General features: G+C 41.7%; 1 protein-coding gene across 1 annotated transcript; it reads right to left on the reverse strand.

Moving 5' to 3' along the window:
* Positions 1 to 9,409: 9,409 nt before the first annotated feature.
* LOC125312791 (cytochrome P450 71AU50-like) lies at positions 9,410 to 12,155 on the reverse strand. The gene is made up of 2 exons (XM_048272275.1): positions 11,228 to 12,155; positions 9,410 to 10,201 (listed from the first exon to the last, which is right to left on the reverse strand). The coding sequence occupies exons 1-2, from the start codon at positions 12,107 to 12,109 to the stop codon at positions 9,581 to 9,583; spliced, it is 1,503 nt and encodes a 500-aa protein (XP_048128232.1). The 5' UTR covers positions 12,110 to 12,155; the 3' UTR covers positions 9,410 to 9,580.
* Between the last annotated feature and the right edge of the window lie 9,138 nt (positions 12,156 to 21,293).

Genomic DNA, 21,293 nt, shown 5'->3' on the forward strand with positions numbered 1-21,293 from the left:
GGAATAATGATTGCATAGGTATTCAATTGCTTTTACCATTTGAAATAAAATATTTGTTAGTAAGTTTCCGAGTAAATAATAATTATATCTTTGTCAAATTCAATAATAACTTATCAACTTCTTACAAATTTTACTTGTGACTTAATTAGTTGTTCGTAAGATATTCGATAAAATAGTAATCCCACCAATGTCAATGCCAAATGTATAAAGTGTGTGTGTTTTTTTTTTTTAAATTTTACAAGCTGGGACTTAATAATTGCCAATAAAATGATGAGTAGATTGCGAACCACTTCTAGATTTCACAATGCGCTAGATTAGACATTGTCGATAAGTTATTAAAGGAACAATGATTTTGCGCCAACAAGCGATTCTGATTCGATTTCTGGTCTGATTTCCACCACATCCGTGTGGGTCCACAAGTGAGGCTTCGGGCCGACGGGGTGAATTGTGAGAGATGGGGAAGGGGAGATACGATTGCTACGTGGAAGTGGCCTCAAAGTGTTTATCTTAGGAATACAGAGATACGACGATCGTCATTTTAGAGCATCTCTGAAGGTGGAGTTGATCTTCTGTGGGTAGATTGGTCGGAGTTGATGTCGCTCTCCTAATAATGATCACGGCAAGCCGAATTAGTTATTATGCTGATGTGATCTATATGTCACATTGATGAACTTGATACTCAAACTAAGCTGGGAGTCGTATGGTTAGTCATGAGGATGCGATTCGCCATACTGTTCGTGGGAATGATCTATTGAGGGAAGGTTGGCAGTGTTCCGATTCATCGGGCGTTGCATGGGCTTGTCATCAAATAGGAAGGTTTCGGCCCGTGAACAACCCTGACTTTGCATGTTTTGGTTGAACGGTTAGAGAAGAAACAGCCTTGGAAGTGAGACCTGCGCAGCAGGGTCACGGGCCGGCGATTAGGGCAATTTGGGCTCAACATAATCAAACAGTCGGTAATCATTCTACTTCAAATTGGTGTCGAAATGAGCTTTCTAATTCCGACAAAAAAAAAAAAAGAGAGAGAGTTTTCTAATCATATGTAGATTGCTAAAAAAAACAGGACATTGAATGGCGGAGTTATGGCCCTCTCAAGTTGGCCCGGCGCCCCTGGATCCGTTGGCCATGAAACCCGGCGGCGAGTGAGGTCCAGGCACCGAGCACCTTTCGGAGGCCCGTCCATCCTGAATTCATTCTAGTTTGATTTTTAGGATGGCATTTAATTAAAGGTGCGCTAGTTTTGTGAAAAAAGAATAATTTGAAAAATACTTCCCTAAAAATAATTGCTTGTATCGCTTAAAAAAATATGATGAACTAAAGTAAATTCCATAAGTCTACGGAAATTTTACGGCATCAATATCTATTGATAATGAAACACGTTCATTAATTAATTATTTCAAGCGATACAAGTGATTATTTTTATGAAAATATTTTTCAAACTATTCATTTTCCTCCAAAAACAATCGTAGTCTAAAAACCGAATTATCTTCTGCTAGGCTTTTGTAAGTGCCGGACGTAAAATCTAATTACAGCGATTTTCTCAAAAAATTGAAATTAAGATCCGTTTTGCACGAGGCATGATGCCAAGGTCCTGCTCTTACCTCAACTTTTGAAAAATTTGAAGAAATCAGTATTTTGGACTCATTTGGTGAATATATGATATATTATTGGTTTTCATTTAAATTACGTTGTAGGGCATGTTCGGATTTAAGTCACAGAACTGGGAAAAATTAATTTTTTGAAAGATTTTCATAATTATAGCTTCCATGGTGTGCTGGCATCCGATCTTCATCGAGCCTATCCAAGGAAATAAGGTTTTTCTTGCGCTCAGATATAGGCGTAACATCTGAGAATGAGCGCACTATCTGTTCATGTATGTTTGATCTGAATCGGGCCTATCCATCCAAATGTGGCATCCGATTATTTCCCGTGAGAACTCTTCCACCATATACAAACTGGTATATAATGGGCCACATGATTGAGATGTCATATGATAAGAACGCCTCAGTTCAACACCTACTCAGCATTTGATGTTCTAGTAAGGTAGCACGTTCTTAACATCAATGCTGCTCCCTTCAACAGTTGAGACAAAAAATTCTCACATAAATTTGATTTAGATTCTGATTGTGATACTCCTGAATTAACTCACTCATTGTATTGTCTGCTTTGGCCCATTCCATGCCATCAAATTGAGATTTCTCTAGAGTCTGCAGGCGACAAAATCCTTCATTGAATTTTTACGTGGTGGGACAATCGAACTTTGAAAATGAAGCCATTACAAATTAGCAGTAGGGAATCCATTCGGTATATAAAACCTAACACCACGAAACTTCTGATATTATCAGACTTATTTTTGCGATCTCAATCATTCACCGAAAAGTCAACTCTCTTTCACTAGGTCAGATGGTGCCTGGGTGTGTCAAGCTCGCATGGCGACACCCCGCTAGGGAGCTCCCAGTCAAAGCAGTGCATAAGCTGAGCAACCACAAACCGAGCAACCGTCAAGCCGAGCTGCATCCCAGGGCACCCTCGGTGGCCCGCTCCGAACGACACGAGCTGAAAGTCGCACCCCTTGACGTCGATGCTCGACTCCTCGAATCTTTTGGGGACAAATGCTTTCGGGTCGTGAGTAGTCCACGCTTTCGGGTCCCTCCCGATGGACCACACGTTCACGACCACCCTCAACTTGTCTGGTATGTGGAAGCCGCTCACGATGCAGTCCTCGGTCGCCTCATGGGGGAGCAAAAACGGAGCCACCGGGGTGAAGCCTCATGGTCTCCTTGATGACCATGTCCAGGTAGTCCAAGCCCTCCATGTCTGATTCCTCCATTGCTCTATGCAGTCCCACGGCTTTCTCTAGTTCTTCCTGTAGCTTTTTCATTGCACCGGGATGTTTTATGAGTTCAGCCACTGCCTAGTCTATTGCTGTAGCTGGACTGCCCATCCTGAAGAGATCTATCGTAAACCGATTCAGAATGATCGCACAGATAATAAAAGAAAAAATAGACGACGCACGGTTTATCCAGGTTCACCCCAGAATAGGGCTACGTCCTGCAAAGAGATTTCACTATGATTTTGGTTTACTGCCACACAACTCGTAACAACGTTAAGCAAAAAGAGCAAATATATATATACCCTAAACGGGCTCAAAACCTAATCTATCCGAAACCTCTTTAATCCCTCAATAATGGGCAGCGGGACACCCGTGTCGGGGGCGCTACCCCCGACACCTCGTATTCCGTGTGCGGGGATCACATGTCGTCGGATCATACTTCGGTTTCTCTAAGCTCACGTGGGCGTGCCCGGTGTGAGAAACAAGGTTCCTCGAAGTATTCGCCAACTCCAACACATCCAATCCCTCGGCGTGTCCCGCACGAGGAGACATATTGGCGGACCACCGTCGTTTATAAAAGAACGAATTATGCACGTTCACGAGAAAGTTAGTGCGTTGAAAATACAAACTTTCTAGATTAGATTGCTTTCGAACAAAAATCAACATTGTAATATTACGTCCATGATGAGTGTATTGATGAAAATGTGCGATTGAGAGGTATCGTTCGAGAGGCCTCACAAAGAGGTACATTTGAAATGGCAGTGTCTTCTTATCTATAAGGAAGTTAAAGATAACTTCCGAAGAGATACGTTTAGAAAAGAGATGATAGAAGAACGAATGTACGTTCTTTAATCAATCTCTCTCTCTCTCTCTCTCTCTCAAGAATACACAAATAAACAAAAGGCAATCTATCGTTACTTTAAGAAACAATCATCATTTATGTTGTGGAAAACACAAATAAACAAAAGGCAATCCATCGTTACTTTGAGAAACAATCATCATTTATGTTGTGGAACATGAATATTTTCCACTGTGATTATATTCCAACCATCGTGGATTGAAGATTCGATCGAGGACGCTTCGGTGATTCAACGAAGTTCTTGGGCAATTCCGCAATCGAACGACGATAGAGGTTAGTCGTACTTCTTGATGTTAAATTCCAACATTGGTATCAGAGCCTTGGTCAGAATATCTGCCTTGTTTCCATCGGGGTTTTGGCTTGATTAATATGCTGAATTTTTGAATGAATCGTTGAGTATGAATGGGGGACACAAGACGAGTCATGGGGCTATGGACTATTCTGTTCGGTGTGTTTCGCAAATTATTCATCTAGTGAAATTTATTTTTGAACACATGGTCGGACTTTTCTCGTTGAGACGAGAAAAATGAGTGGTCATGCGACTCCGGAGGAGGCCGTGTGATGCCGCACGCGCCGCACGTACCCCGACGGCATTGACCGTTGGGCGCCACAAATAAACGTCGCATGTGTACAAAAAAATTATCCAATGAAAGTTGATTTTAATCATATAATTGGACTCTTCTCGTCGATACGAGAAAAACAAGTAGTTGTACGCCTCGAAAGGTCGCCGGATGTGACTACACGCGCCCCTACAAGCTATGATGGCATCTGCATGTGGATTCACTCGTATAGAACCGAAAAGGTGCGGCTGGCCCAATCCCGACCTGTTGACCCGGTTCCAACCCGACTCGTTGACCGGGTTCCGGCCCGGCCCAATTGATCGTTGACCTGGCCTGATTATGACCCTATCTGATTGGCGATTGACTCGACCAGCGTTTGATCCGGTTGACTGTTGACTTGTCAAACGTTGACCATTGATTGGATAGTCAACACGGTTGACTATCGCGCGTACACCAGTGTTCAAAATGAGCGTGTGAGCCCATACGAGCTCCGATTGGGGCGTTCTTAGTACCTGCATGTTCGTATTGAAAAGCTCTACATTGTGGTATATTTATTTTACATGTTTGAAAATTTTAAATTTGTAAAAATGAATATGAAACCCTAAGTATGCGTAGATTATGGGGGTATTATTGTATTTTTACGTGTATTTCCATATGATTTTGAAAATACAAAACCTTGCTTTCATGTAAATGACCACTTTTGCTTTCAAGCAAATGACTACTTTATGATAATGTAGTGCATGGTACATAGAAAGCATGTATAAAAGTTTATGTGCTTGCAATTTCAGTTCAAAGCAAACTTGAACAATGGTAGGAGATTATGTTATCTTGTATCCCGCTTTTGATTTTGATTGATGCATGAATTATTTGCATGATGCTATACCTATATGATTAAGAGAGAATGTGATCAATGGATCATGTGCCTTGATTATTTTTTCAAGTGGGAGTTTATAGGTTGGTAGAATTCGATGGAATTCTCACCTAGAACTTAAATTTTGCACGAATTGAACTAAATGCATGATAGTGAAACAATCACAACACGGAAGCTGATTGGGAACATAGTGAACTTTCATTTCAATGTTTTTTTTGTGTGTAGAATTATCATTTATTTAGGTTGCTTTTTATTATAAAATAAATATGTGCGTTATTGTGAAAAAAGTGCTAGTGTTAATTATGCGCTTATTCTGTCAATATATAATTGTCATTGATTATATCTTTGATATTTAAGACTATTGTGGCTGACCTTATCAAGGGTGAGAGGCTGAACAATGATAATTATGATATGTGGCACCGAAAGGTTTAGTACATCCTTGAAGAGCAAGAGGTTTTGGAAATCCTTAACCACACCTTGGATGAACCTAAACATGGAACTTCTACTCAGCATAGAAAAGATTAAGAAGCTGATGATCTCATGTGTGAGTTCGAAGGTTTTCAATAACGCTCAAGAAATTTAGGCTGCCTGAAAAATAAATTTGGAGGTATGTCTACTAATAAATTGAGGAGGCTTACTAAGTGTTGGACTTGTGCGTGAGCTCAAGATAGCATGTCATACTTTAACTGATGAATAGCAAGTTCAAGCTATTATCAAGTCTCTTCCTGAAAGTTAGGAGTACATAAAAATCTGCATGATGCATAATGCGAATACCATAAGAGTTGCAGATATAACGCGTCATTTGAAATTAGAAGATGAGCACCTAGAGGCTGCGAAATCTTCTACACATGCTTATGTTGCTGAATTTGGTTCGCGCAAGGCTTCGAGCTTCAAGCGCTAGGGAATTATAAATTCAATAACAAGGGGAAGGAGATTGGTCAGGCACCCAAGAGAGCTGAAACCCTCCCACGTAAGAAGCGAGGTGGGAAGAAGGACAAGACCAATATGAAATGCTACAAATGTGACAAGATAGGTCACTTCGCTCTTGGCCAAATTTGATATTTCTTGCTGGCTTAACCCAGAAAATCCAATTAAGCTCAGAGCTTTACAGTTTAAGTCAGAACAATTATAATGCAATTTACGTGGGCTTACTATTAAAATGCTCATAATAACTCAATGTAATTTAACTATGCAAAATGCAAGTTAATAACATTTTTCATTCGGGGTTGGTGTCGATATTTAAATTCTAATGCAATGAATAACTAAATGGGTTGCAAAAATTTAGGTGTCAAATTCAGTAGCCCACTGAGTTGTATAAGTTCCTGAAATAGTTCATTGACATCTTTTGCAATTCATTTAAAACGCACATCTGCACTTCATCTATTTTCCCATGCTCTCCATCGTAAAGCTAGAATACCTCAAATTTGAACTCTTTTTTCATCTCACTAGATCTGGAATGAGTGATAGCAAGATATGACTATGGTGTGAGCCAAAGGCTGGAAGTATAAAAGTTTTAGCATTAGGGATAGTAACCCTCACGTCAAGAGTGCACAAAACTTGACCTAATCTTTTTTCTTTAGCAGATGCCAATCCAACTTGTCATGAGTCCATGTTAGGGGTGAGCATGGTCTAGGTGGGTAGGTTCCGGATCAAGAACCCGAAAACTACCCTATTATAAACAGTTCTCAGGTTTTGGAACCCGCAAGGAACCTACCTTATTTTTTTGTCCGATTCCAGATTATACCCGAGAACCTGTTTTTCTTTTGTTTCTTTTTCTAATTTTATTTTTTCTAGCAAAATAATATGAGTAGCAATGAAAAGATTCAAAGTAAAAGATTGAATAATAAAACTCATTATCCGCCAAAAGTAACAATCTCTAATATGAACTATAGAAATTACAATCCACAAAAAAAAGCAAAGGTGAGGCAAGCGGGACTATTTTTTTTTTCTAACAATAGCTAAAAGCCGGTTCTAAAACTGGTCCGGTTCTCGGGTAGGCCTTCACTTGGAATTGAGACCGAGCCGGTTCTAACCGGTTCTCAAAAATTAGAATATATGCCCAGATCGGTTGGAATAGGAACCGGTTGTCGAACCTGTTTTTCGGGTGGTCCGGTCCGGAGGAACCAGTTCCTAGACCTGTTTTTCGAGTCGTCCGGTCCAGTTTTCGAGTAAACTCGGTCCGGTTGCACACCCCTAATTCATGTGAAAGCACAGCCCTTACATTCCAAATTCAAATCGATGAACAAGCTTCTCAAAACTCTGGAAAAGCCTTCAGTTAGGATTTGCGGATTATATAACAAGCTCAATTAGGATTTTTTGGCCCAGCGCGCTACAAATTCATCATGGCAATACAGTGGCTGAAAGAAGGTGATTCATCTTACTTGCCCGATGTGGTTCTAGGCTAGGTGGGACGACACTTACGAGAAAGCCAAAGCTTTAAAATGCGTTATGAGATATGATTCTCGAATTAATTTGGACTTTTACCGGGAAATAAAGTCGTTTCATGGTAATTTAGTGTTAGCCAAAATTCTATCTGATTTTCGGGTTTCGAGTTCTATGATGCTATAGAAATATAGATTCGCTTGTTGTGTGGGTATTGGTATTAAGCAAATTCCAAATATGAATAACTTTTTAAGGTGCGTAGAAATTAATATCAGGATTTTTGAAATAGGATAATTAATCTGGATGAGTAGCCATGGCGTATCGATAATAGTTTATATTTGTGAAATGAGATTGGGATGTTATTCTTTTTGCTTTTACATATTAATTGGTGGATCTGTAATAGATGAGAATATAAGTTTTTGGAAGTTATTGGTTCTTATTTCTATGGTTAGATTTCATATCTTCGATTACGTGCATGTTGAATGGTTTTGTCTGAAGAGATTGCACCAAATTTTTTTTAATAAATTTTGTTGGCATAACGATCTCTAGGCTATTGTTAGGGCTAAAGTATACTACAAGTGCCAAAACTCGTGTGCGACGCTCACTTTAGTCCCAAAATTTTCAAAACGATTATTTAAGTGCCAACTTTTTTAAAAAATAATTGTTTAAGTGCCAATTTTTTTTTTAAAACGCTAACTTTAGTGCCAACTCTGATTTGAGTTGGCGTGGCTCGTTGAAAAGGCGACGTTGCCTTTTTTTTAGTAATATTTGAGTTGACGTGGCTCGCCGGAGTTGGCATTGAAGTGTTTTTCAAAAAATTTGACCCTTAAGTGATCGTTTTTAAAAAAATCGGTACTTAAGTGATCGTTTTGAAATTTTTGGCACTGAAATGATCGTTTTTCAAAAAAGTTGGCACTTAAGTGATCGTTTTGAAAGTTTTGACACTAAAGTGAGTGCCCTACAAAAGTTTTGACACTTGTAGTGTACTTAAGCCCTATTGTTAGAGTAAAAACATATTGTGATCCACAAATTTTTAAAAGTGTAAACCCCACATCAATTTACAAGTATTTATTATATTTATTTTTTGTGGTCCATAACATCCTGTTAATCTCACATTGGATTAAATACACTCATCCAATCATTTATCTTTTTTTTTTTATTGTCAATTTGAATCGGCTCTCAGAAATAGTATCAGGGTGTGCATATGAACGTTTCGGCTTTGGCGGTCGGCTTTGAGAGACAATTAAAACTTATATATTAACTATTTGAATATTGTTCGCGACGAAAAAATGCACTCACCACCAGGATTGTGATTTTCTAGGAAGTCAAAATATGACCAGTCAAGGAAAACACAAAGGAAGAAAGATTTAATTGTTAAAAAAATGTATGCGCTACATCCATTTCCCTATCTTTTCCTTTGCCTAAAACTGAGCGAGTTTGATTATAATACTCTATGAAAGGTCTGAACTTGTGGCATGCTAGAAGAATATTTGAGTACAGTGAGATATGCTGGAGTTTGTAGAGAGTAACAAGCAATGAAAGAAAAGACAATTGATAATAAATAGTGGAGAACTCACACGCTCAATCACTCAAATGTTTTCTAGCCCACAATTCTAGTACGCTATATAGAAATATGAGTGAGAAAAACCTCCGAGATGCTGGCTCTTTAGTGTAATAATTGAAAATACATTCAGAACGAGTTTAAGATGGAAAAGGGAAAGACCAGGATGTTTTCATACATAGGCATCTAGGAAAGATCCCCCGGAACCTCCAAACATGGACATATACCTATGTTGAGGTTTATGCATCAATTCGACCTTCGATCCGAATTGATTCTTTCTCGGATTTGGCTGAATTTCAGAGACATCAAACATAACACAATGCTCTAAACTATACCAAAGCAATTAAGGAATCTCAAGTCTCCACATGACAATAATACATTGAAAATCAAGCGAAACTCCATTACAAATTACTAGGCAATCCATTTGGCATAAAAACTAACACATGCGAAACTTCCTGATAAAATCAGATTTATTTTTGGGAACGAAATCGTTTGTTGAAAAGTCAACTCTCTTTCACTCACTCAAACGGTACCTAGGCGTGACCACCAGAGGCTTGGCTCTCGGAGTAGTGAGCCCGAACTCCTCGGTCATGTCAAGCTCGCTCGGGGACATGCCGCCAGGAAGCTGCCAGTCAAAGCAGTGCACGAGCTGAGCAAGCACAAATCGCACAACAGTAATGCCGAGTTGCATACCAGGGCACCCTCGGCGACCGGCCCCGAACGGCAGGAGCTGAAAGTCACGTCCCTTAAAGTCCACGCTCGACCCCAAGAATCTTTCAGGCACGAACTCTTCCGGGTCGTGAGTGGTCCACACTTTCGGGTCCCTTCCGATGGACCACACATTCACGATGACCCTCGACTTGTACGGTATGTGGAAGCTGTTCACCATGCAGTCCTCGGTCGCCTCGTGGGGAACCAAAAGCGGAGCCACCGGGTGAAGCCTCATGGTCTCCTTGATCACCATGTCTAGGTAATCTAAGCCATCTGTGTCTAATTCCTGCACTGCTCTATTCAGTCCCACGGCTTTCTCTAGTTCTTGTTGGAGCTTTTTCATTGCACTAGGATGTTTTACAAGTTCGGCCATTGCCCACTCTATTGCTGTCGCTGAAGTGTCCATTGAAGCCACCAACATGTCCTTCACGGAGAAATATATCAGAGATTCTTATTAACCTCTACATCTATTGTACTTATCAAGAATATTTACAGTATAATGAGTTATGCATTGAAATACAAACTTTATTCCATTAATCACCCAACAAGGGTATGGAGCACCTTCTTTAAAAAACCAATATGTTAATAGACCCCATCAGGAAACTGCTTATGTTTCCCTAGGTATAATCTATAGTAAGAATAATACATTATAAAAGGATAAAGACCTATTTTTCTTCATGAAATATTTGGTACGGTACGATGCAAATTATTGTTCCAACTAGGTAATCCTTTTGATACATGTATCTACTTAGTTAAACCCCATTTGAAATATGATCACGAGTCTCTTAATAATGAATAGAATTTGTTGTCTCTAGCACTCATTGCTTCATAGTTAACAAAACATTGTCCGCTCAATCTCCGATGCTTGAAAGAGACAAGCAGATGTACTTCAAGCAAGAGGCAATAATTTCTCTATTGTTCTTGGTTGATCGGCAGATGGACAACACAGAGGCTCACAAGATTCTTGGATACCGGCCGTTCACAACGATGTATGAAAAAGCTGCGAAGACTATCTGTTGTAACCATATACAAGAAATATAGATAAAATGACATTGCTCAAGAATTGCCATTGAAACAGGCAAATCTTAGACAGATGAGAGGACGAGAGGACGAGACCGATTCAACATGCTTAATCATATATAGGCAAATTCAACCAAGATGTAATAGTTGAAAAACTAAAATTCGTCGAAAAAATGGATTTTCAAAGTGCAATCGCAGGTTTTGTTCGATGTTTCTATATGGGTGTCAATACGCTCAAATATCCACTTATGAACTATGGAATTGTCTTCTAAATGAATTTTGAACTTTAACTATGCTCATCTCAGAACCTCAACCAGTGGGATCCTGGTTATTCATAAATTTTCCACTCCGACGTAAGCTTGGATAATTGAACAATAATTAAGGTTACTCGATTATTTGTTAATTTAGTGACAAAAGTTTGATTAATTACCAGAATTATGGCTTTGATATGGGGCCTGTCGATATGGTACTCTCCCTCGTTCAATCCCATGATACCCAACATGACATCAACGAAATCTTTGCTCTCTCCTTCCTCTTTCTTGGACTCCATGTGCTCGTCAATAATCTTCTCGAAGAAACCATCCAATACTCTGCTCACCGCTTTCATGCGCTTCGTCAACCCCTGAAGGTCAAACCGCGCCAAATAAGGGATAAAATCACCTATGTTCGGCGTCGCGGTCAACACCATCCCTTCTTGAATCACGGCCTTGAACCCTCTTTCATCAAACTCCTTGAACATGTACTTCTTCCCGAAGACCATCCGACAACTCATGTCGGCGCTTAGCGACGAGATCATCGCGCTCAAGTCGATCGCCATGCGGCCGAGAGACGCGTCTTTGAGAGAATTCACAAGCAAGCCGACCTCTTCTCTTCTCATGGACTTGAAGGAGTTGATTTTGGCATTGCTAAGGAGCTCCAAAGTGCACATCTTTCTGATGTTCCTCCAGTACAGGCCATACGGCGCGAAGACCAAGTTCCTTTGCTCATAAGAGATGTACTTCGAGGCCTCATTGATCGGCCGGCTCGCGAAAACAAGATCATGGGTCTTGAGAAATTGCTCGGCCATTTCAGGCGATGAGACGACGATCGTGGGCACGAACCCGAGGCGCAAGTACATGAGAGGTCCATATTTTTTGGCTAATCTGTGGAGATCGTGGTGAGGGTTTTGTCCCAACAAAAGGAGGTTTCCAAGAATCGGAAACCCTCTCGGACCAGGAGGCAATTTCTTCTTGCTCTGTGTTTTCCATAGCAAAGCTCGCAATAAGAGATGAGCAATCGAAGCGATGGCGAGTGTTATCCATAGCCAAGCCATTGGAGGTGGCTCTTTGGACGCAAGTGGGGTGAAGATGGGGGTGGGGATAATTTCGGTGCATATGTGAATAAAGTTACTGACAGGGAGACGAGTGTTTCCAGCTTTAAAACGGGTGAAATTTATTAGTCTTTATTTTTAGTGGACCCGTTCATCTGTTATCACTGTGCGGATTGATTTTGTCAACCATATGAGTGAGAGTGACGTGAAGGATGGAAGACGCCAGTGATTGCGAAATGGGGAAAGCAGCACATGGGTGATGGAGCCTCCGAGGTGAGTGATCTTGTATTTTTAGGAAACCTTTAGCGGTGTACGATGACACTAGGTCGGATGTATGCAAACCTCTCTATGTATCAAATAATAAAGAGAACATTTCAAATAGTGCCCTCATTTTTTCAAATAAGAACTTAAAGTGGATCTGATTTTTAAGAGTCTGAAACGACCTCATTATTTCAAAGAAGTATTTCACTAAGATAGTTTTATCTTTTTATATTTTTTTCTTTCCTTTTTGCTTTTTTATTTCATTTTCTTTTATCTTTCTTGGTGGTAATGGGCTGGACGGCCTCGTCGGTCAGAGGCGAGGGCGGGCCTCATGGCTGTCGGTGAGGGCTTGGCTCACCCTCAGATTGTCCACGCATTGCTTATCACCAAGTTCTGGAACGACTCGTCGTCCAATTCCTAGAATTTGTCCCAATTCAGATTGGTAATTTCTCTCTGTTAAGCCTTCTTGAGCTCCTCTTTCTTCCATGAGGGCTTGTAGTATCAGTAGAGAGAAGTGGGTTGAGCAGTTGGGTTAGGGTTTTTGGTCTTGAGAGAACCGTAAGAGAGGTTTAGCAAAAAGTTTGCTCCTTCCGTAGGTGTGAAAAAAAGATGGGTATGGGTACTAGAGGAGCGATGAGATCACCATGGACGAAAGTTGGTTCCTTTATCCCGGATTGTAGCTAAAGCAGAGGAAGTACCCGAGAGATGTTGGGTTGGAATCACCATGGAAGAGTGGACGAAGCTTGGAAAGATCACGGCGCGTATATAAACCACCATTCATGGAAGATCGACCGACTTCTGAGAAATCCAGGTGGCTTTCGAAGATGGAAGTGTTGACTGTGGCGTCTCAGTCCGCCACTTGCTTAATAACCATGTGGCGCTGTTTTATATATATATATGGCGCACGCGGAAGATAAAACTAAACATTCAAAAATCCACAGCCAAATAGTCGAAGAAAAACAACACACGCTAATACGGGTACGGTCCTTATAGGTTCACCTATCCTGTACCTATTTCACATAGTTACCCAGCATAACATAACCAGCAATTAATCCAACTTAAGCTGTGCATGACTCTATAAAGTTAACCAGTCCTACATGCCAGTTTATTCAAAGGAAACAACCGTGTTGCGCGGAACAAGCGATCGAACAATAAATAGACAGAACAAGAAAATAAATCGGACACCGGATGTGCGTGGTTCGGTCGTAGAGACCTACGTCCACGGGAAGAGTAGCAACGAATTCCACTATAGAACAAGCGATACACGGAGATTACAGAACCACACTCGAGTAACTCAAACACTCTCGGTGTTTCCCAAACCCCAATTACATCCAAGAACGCACACAGTGTTTAGCCCACAATTCCTAACGATATTCTCGCAAAGGAATTAACACAAATCTAATCTCAAGATTTAATCGGCTTCGACACTTGAATTCTTGATGTAATTCCACGAACAAAACCCACGAATGAAACCCTTGCAGAGCACTCAATGAATGGCTCTTCTGGACTCTTCTTCAAGAGTCATTTGTAAAGCAAGCTTGAAAAGCATTTTATATTAAACCCACCACCAAAGAGTGTGCAGATTTCCACCGTGAAGATAGGGACAACAAAGTCTCAAACTTGGACTTTCTTACTCCTGCATGCAACTTTTTTCAACAACCAAGAAAGCATATCTTTTCTTCTTTGTCGTTGTCTTCAAGGAGTCCACTTTGAACCAAATATCCTCATTATTTGGCCAAAGTCAATGATTGCACTTTTCCCTTTTCTCATCCTTTCACGTGAACACATATCCACCGGCAAATATATGTGCCAATCCTTTTTTCGTTCTTTCACGTGCTGGAGCATCCACACAATACATCGTCGGATTTCGTTCGAACTCAAACTCGAGACATATATTTTAACAATCTCCACCTTGGCTCGACGTTTGAGCCAAGTCTCAATCGCTTCGGCGATAATCCAAACATCATCTGCTACTCTCTCAACAGCCCCAATGGGCTCAACCGCCAGAGATATCATCCAAGTCCAAGCCGCGCTTGAACTTCGCCGTAATCGTGGACCTCATCAGAATACCAATCTGAACATGCACCTTTAATCGCTCTACAAGGACATTCGACACAAGCTCCTTAATCGCGAGATAAAGCAAAACCACCGTTGCATCCATATACGTCGGGAGATCGAACACGTACCTTATCAATATCGGCGATTCTGAAAGAACCGTTGGCTCTACGGGCTCCACCTCGCTACAAGCACCATCGTGTCGATTATCACGCTAGTACTCGCTACCTCGGGAGTTTCGGTTGCAACTCCACCTCAAGCCGAACACCGTTCGGATCCCGTATTTATACCGCCACAAACACTCCTACCCCCGAAGTCTTGGAGACTCGTCAAAGGTAACTTTTACGTTGCAAACAGGTGAATTTATATTCGAGCACCACAACCGATAGCCCCGCTCACCTCGTGCATAGCCATGGAATATGCACCTTGCCCTCACATCGAGCTTACCATCACTTACTCGATAATAACACGGGCAATTAAACATTCTAAAATTAGAATAATCAGCAACGTTACCCGACCACACTTCTTCGGGAGTCCGAAATCCAATCGCGATCGATGGAGATCTGTTCACCGGGTAGCTCACCATACTAAGCGCATCCGCTAGAACTCTTCTAGCTATACCAGCACTAGAGATCATTTTATGGGTCATCTCTAGTAATGTTACGCTCATCAATTCCGCAACCGTTGTGGTTTTTTGCGCACCGGTGCGGTGTTTCACTATGCCATTTATCATGCAGAATTTATTTACCAGCTTTGAGCAAAACTCCATGCTCTTTGTCGGTTCGCACATGCTTGATCGACTTAGCGGTCTCCACCTCGATCAAAGCTCTCGATTGCGTGTTCCCGACAACAGCATCAAACTTGTGCTTCGACACACTCACCCGGGTCTTCCTCGAGCGGTCGTTAGACTCTCGAACAGATACCGACGTCTCCGGAGCGAAACCCGTCAATGTCTCACCTTGAAGTTCATACGGGCCACCGTGCTTGATTCCTTTCATTATCACCAGGGCACCTCGAACAACCTTCAGAACTCCACCTTGTGAAGAATACCCGCATCCAGCTGAATCTAGGGCACCCAAGGAAATTAAGTTCTTTTTCAATTCGGGAACGTGTCTTACTTCAGTCGGTGTCCTCACAATACCATTATGCATCCCGATTTTAACATCACCAACACCCACAACATCACATTCGGCGTTGTTCCCCAACCGCACTTTACTACTATCCGTGCACCGATAAGTAGCAAACCAGTTTCTATTTGGTGTAGCATGAAAAGAACAACCGAGAATCCATAATCCATCCGTCAAATGACGAATTCTCAAATGATGAGACAAGACACTATCGACACCATCAGAATTTTTCGCTACATTTGCAATATCATCCGCAGATTCAACTCTAATTTCCTTACCCGTTTCGTTTTTCAACTTTAAGCAATTCCTTCTAAGATGCCCTCTCTTGCCACAATTCCAACAGACAGCACCACCGGTCCTAGATCGATTGCGTCTATTCGAGTTCATACTACTTCTACTACCACGAGTATCGCTCCTTCCTCTATTTTCACCTACTAAAGCGGTAGATACATATTCGCCAGATTCTCTTCTACGGATGTCCTCACTTAGAATCAAATCTCGAATACCATCAAACGTCAAACTTGTTGACCTAGAGGAATTACTAACAGCGATAGAATGTAGTATTCCGGCTATCGTGCAATGAGGATAATAGAATCAAAGCACATACCTCATCTTCAAAGTCAATATCAACCGAACTCAATTGACTAACGATCACATTGAATTCATTGATATGATTAGTAACTGACGCACCTTCGCTCATCTTCAAATTAAACAGACGTCGCATCAAATAGACCTTGTTGATCGCAGAGGGCTTTTCGTACATATCCGACAGGGCTTTCATCAAACCCGTGGTGGTCTTCTCTTTGACGATATTAAACGCGACGTTACGAGCCAACGTCGCCCGAATAACACCTAACGCTCGTCTATCCAAACAATTCCCAATCGGCTTGCTTCATCGTCTCTCGGTTTCTCCCCGGATAAGGGCAAGTGCGGCTTCATCTGATATAGATAATCCTCAATCTGCATCTTCCGAAAACCAAAGTCCTTCCCCTCAAATCTGTCGATTTTCACTTTTACTTCTTTTGTCGCCATCGATTCACTTCAACTCGACAAGTCTGGCTCTGATACCAATTGTTGCGTGGAACAAGCGATCGAACAATAAATAGACAGAACAAGAAAATAAATCGGACACCGGATGTACGTGGTTCGGTCGTAGAGACCTACGTCCACGGGAAGAGTAGCAACGAATTCCACTATAGAACAAGCGATATACGGAGATTACGGAACCACACTCGAGTAACTCAAACACTCTCGGTGTTTCCCAAACCCCAATTACATCCAAGAACGCACACAGTGTTTAGCCCACAATTCCTAACGATATTCTCGCAAAGGAATTAACACAAATCTAATCTCAAGATTTAATCGGCTTCGACACTTGAATTCTTGATGTAATTCCACGAACAAAACCCACGAATGAAACCCTTGCAGAGCACTCAATGAATGGCTCTTCCGGACTCTTCTTCAAGAGTCATTTGTAAAGCAAGCTTGAAAAGCATTTTATATTAAACCCACCACCAAAGAGTGTGCAGATTTCCACCGTGAAGATAGGGACAACAAAGTCTCAAACTTGGACTTTCTTACTCCTGCATGCAACTTTTTTCAACAACCAAGAAAGCATATCTTTTCTTCTTTGTCGTTGTCTTCAAGGAGTCCACTTTGAACCAAATATCCTCATTATTTGGCCAAAGTCAATGATTGCACTTTTCCCTTTTCTCATCCTTTCACGTGAACACATATCCACCGGCAAATATATGTGCCAATCCTTTTTTCGTTCTTTCACGTGCTGGAGCATCCACACAATACATCGTCGGATTTCGTTCGAACTCAAACTCGAGACATATATTTTAACAAACTGGATGGTAACAAAACGTCTCCTTCTGGTCCACGTTCTTATCGTCCACCGATATCGCCACCGTTACTATTACTCTTGGGCACTATCCACGAAATGTTCTTCGTAGCCTATGTTACACGGACACGGGACACGACACGCGATACGACACGACACGACACGACACGACACGACACGACACGCCGACACGTGAATTCTCAAAAAGTAGAAAATTCCGACACGTTGGAACACGTTTTATATTATATGTATATTTTTAAATATGCACGATAAATTATTGTTTTTATAATTTCAACAGTAATATATCATGATGCCGAAACTATTATTAATCTCCTCCTTAGAAAGGTCTCACATGATATAATGTGTAAGCAAAACAAAACCATACCTTGTGATAAAAAAACATATCATGACCAAAGAGGCCCCCAAAATAGATATCAAACATAACCAGCAAATACAAAATGAGCTCCAGTAAAATTAACGTAGGTTATGACTAGCAACCAGCTTGGGTCTTTGACAACATCTAATTAATGTAGGTTATGACCGAAGTAAACCGAGCTGCACAAACAATGAAGAATTATAGTACAAAGTCGCGCAACGACAAAATCAAGGGGAATCAAATCTCGGTAAAATTGCTACATGCGGCACAAGAACCGAGTATGTTATAAAAAGCAGTTCAAGAAATGGTGGAATCAAAAAAGCATAGAACAGTAAAATTATGTGGGGGAGAGAGATGGGCGTCGCGATTTGCAAGCCAAGATGATGCTGCGAGCAAAGGAGGGGGAGCAGAGGAAATCCAAAACCTTGTCTCGAGCGGAGGCGCGAGCAAAGGAGGGGGAGCAGAGGAGATCCAAAACCCCCGTCTTGAGCAGAGGCGCGATTAGAGGATGGGGAGCGGAGGAGTATACCTTGAGGAGGCATGGCGAGAGCAGACGGGCGAATAGAGGCCGGCGATCGAGGCGACGAGCTGAGGTGCGAGCAAAAGCTAGTCAACGATCGCGAGAGGGAGAGGGAGAGGCCGGCGCGCGCAGAAGCCGGTGATGGGAACCGGCGACGATGGCGAGTCGCGAGAGGTAGAGGCTAGTGGACACTCAACAATCGCGAGAGGGAGATGGAGAGGGAGAGGGAGAGGTGAGTCGGGCGACCGAGAGGGGTGAATTAGAAATTAGGTCAAAATTGGGTATTTTGGCTATTTTAACGTTGGGCATGCGAGGGACTCGCGTGTCCGTGTGGTTGATTGCGAGTCCGGACTTGGATACGGGTTGACCGCGTGTCCGAGAAGAGTCCAGAAGTGTCCCAGCGTGTTGGACACGTGTCCCACACGGAAAAAAATTGAAAAACTACGAGTCCGTGTAACATAATTCATAGCTGCTTTCCGCTACTAATCTAAAATAGTTGGAAATCAACGAGAGTGAGTATAAAACTCCGCAGTAGAAACACCAACTTAACGGCTAAACTAATTATCAATACCAAGATCAAGCTTCAGGATGCATGACCGTACGTGATCGTCCATGGAGGCTAGTTGGTTGGAGTGCGCATGATAACATTTATGAAAGTGAATTTCTACTCCGGAAGTGCTTCTAGAGCAGAAATCGATTTGGTAACATAACTTCCGAAGCAGAAATCCGTTTGATAAAAAATTTTACTTCTGAAAGAAATTTCTACTTTTGAAGTGAATATTGACTTCTAAAGTTGTTTTTTCCTCTCAATTTAAGAAGTTAAAAAAAATTTCTTCTCAACTCAACAAGTACTTTTCGCGTTACCATCTTTTCATTATGCACTCACCCTCTTTTCAATATGCCTTGCTTGCCCAATCAACGACCTCCGCCGACCGCCGCCACCCAATGCTTCCACCTATTGCCAACGGCCGATCGCCTCCGCCGGTCGCTAACCATTGACCGCTACCGCCCATAGCCACCCTCCGCCGCCAACCTCTACCCACAACCGACCACCACCGACCCTTGTCCTCCGCCCGCCGACCATCGTCTCCCACCGCCGCAACCTTCCCCCCCGGTGCCGGTGGCGGCCCCCCGAGATCTCCTTCGGTTGCTACTAACCACCGCCCCCCTCCGACCTTAGCCATCGGCCGTTGCCAACCATCATCGCCCGTCGCCAAACACCGCCCCCACACCGACCACTACCGGCCACCAACCACTGCCTCCAACCTCCGCCAATGGCCAACGCCTCCATTGGCCGCTAAGTCACCATCTTCGGTCGCTAGAGTAATTTTTTTTTTTAATAATAAAAAAATATTTTTTAAAGAAATTTAAAGAAATTAAAAATGAAGTAGAAATTTTTCATCCATCAATAATAATTCTCCGTAGAAGATTTGGTGTTAATAATGTTCCAGAAGTAGAAATTTTTAACCGTTACCAAACGAATTTGTCTTATTAGAAATTAATTTCTAAAGTAGAAATACAAAAATCGACTTTTGCTTCTGAGTATAAGTGAAAAAATTAACTTCTGACTAAAATTTGATTTCTGATGCAGAAGTGTTGCCATGCACGCCCCAAGGCTGCTTCCTCATTGGTTGCCAGGAGACCAATCGTTGTCGCTGGTGGAGAGACCACGGTCGTAAAAGGACTTTGGCCGCTAGCTCTCTTTTTCCTCTCTCTTTGTGGCCGGGTATCGCATGTTATGTGGCCCCTGCCGTACGTGAATGTAATGTGTCCTTTATATAGTTGACAGCTAGGGTTTCTTTAATGAACATAATATATTTTTGTCCTTTTCCCCTCTCTTCAGCTTAAGGTATTATTCGTATGGGCCCATAATTCTGCCGATCTCCCTTCATTTACCAACGCGCTCTCAATTAAGTGTGTCCACGGGCTTGGCATGGTCATGTGGACTCGATGTAATTATTCAATTAAGCTCGGAACTTTAAGTTCATCCATTGCCGATTTGATTGGATGCAAAATGCAATGCATGCAGAAATTAATTTAATCTAAATGCAAACTATATGAAAAATGATTTAATTATTTTTGATAGAAACTAAGGTTAGTCCCCGATTTAGCCTATCACTCTTGATCAAAACATATCGATATGCGTTATCATTGGATTCGGGATGTAATAGAGAAGAAGCATATACAGCTCGACAAAGTTCACACTGACAAGAACTGGTCTGACATGATGACCAAGGTTATTCCATTGAAGAAGTTCGATGAGTGCTGTGAAGGTGCCGGTGTAGTAACCCCCTCTAATTAAGTCTAATAAGGGGAGATTTGTTGGGACTGGGATTCTCCTTAATTAGTTGGGTGAATCAAAGCATTAAAGCTTTGTTGACTATGTAATTCCAATGCAACAACCTCGCACCGGAAAAATAGATTCTTGTGGCTCCATGTATTAGAAAGATGCTTATCATCTTCGTAAATCCACCTTTATTAATTGGTGAAGATTCTAGAGCATGGAAGAGAGGTCCCATGGCCATCTATAATAGGGGATGAAGAGATGGGTTGAAGTAATCCTTTCCGCATCAAAGAAAGAAATCGTCGGTAAGATCGACAGATTTGACAAGTCTTTCGATAAGAGAGATCCTCCGAGAGAGAAAGAGCAAGAAAGCTACCACTGAGTGAAAAGTTTGAGAGAGTATTATCTTCTTAAACTAGTGTATTCCACCACAAAGGTGAGGGTGATCCACCAAATTCGGTGAGGAATTATTGTTGTAATCCTACTATTATAGTGGAAGATCTTTGTGGTTTTTCCCTTTCGTTTTCGAGGGGTTTTCCACGTAAAATTCGTGTGTCTTCGCCTTTAATATACTTTATGTTTTCTTTCTTATCTTGATCACGCAAAGTGGGAAAAAGGATTCGCTTCCGCATACCCATTTTTTTTTCCCAACATTGGGTACAGTGAGGCGTGCTGGAGTTTGTAGAGAGTAACAAGCAATGAAAGAAAAGATAATTGA

Source organism: Rhodamnia argentea, chromosome 11, assembly GCF_020921035.1.
Source record: "Rhodamnia argentea isolate NSW1041297 chromosome 11, ASM2092103v1, whole genome shotgun sequence".
NCBI lineage: Eukaryota > Viridiplantae > Streptophyta > Magnoliopsida > Myrtales > Myrtaceae > Rhodamnia > Rhodamnia argentea.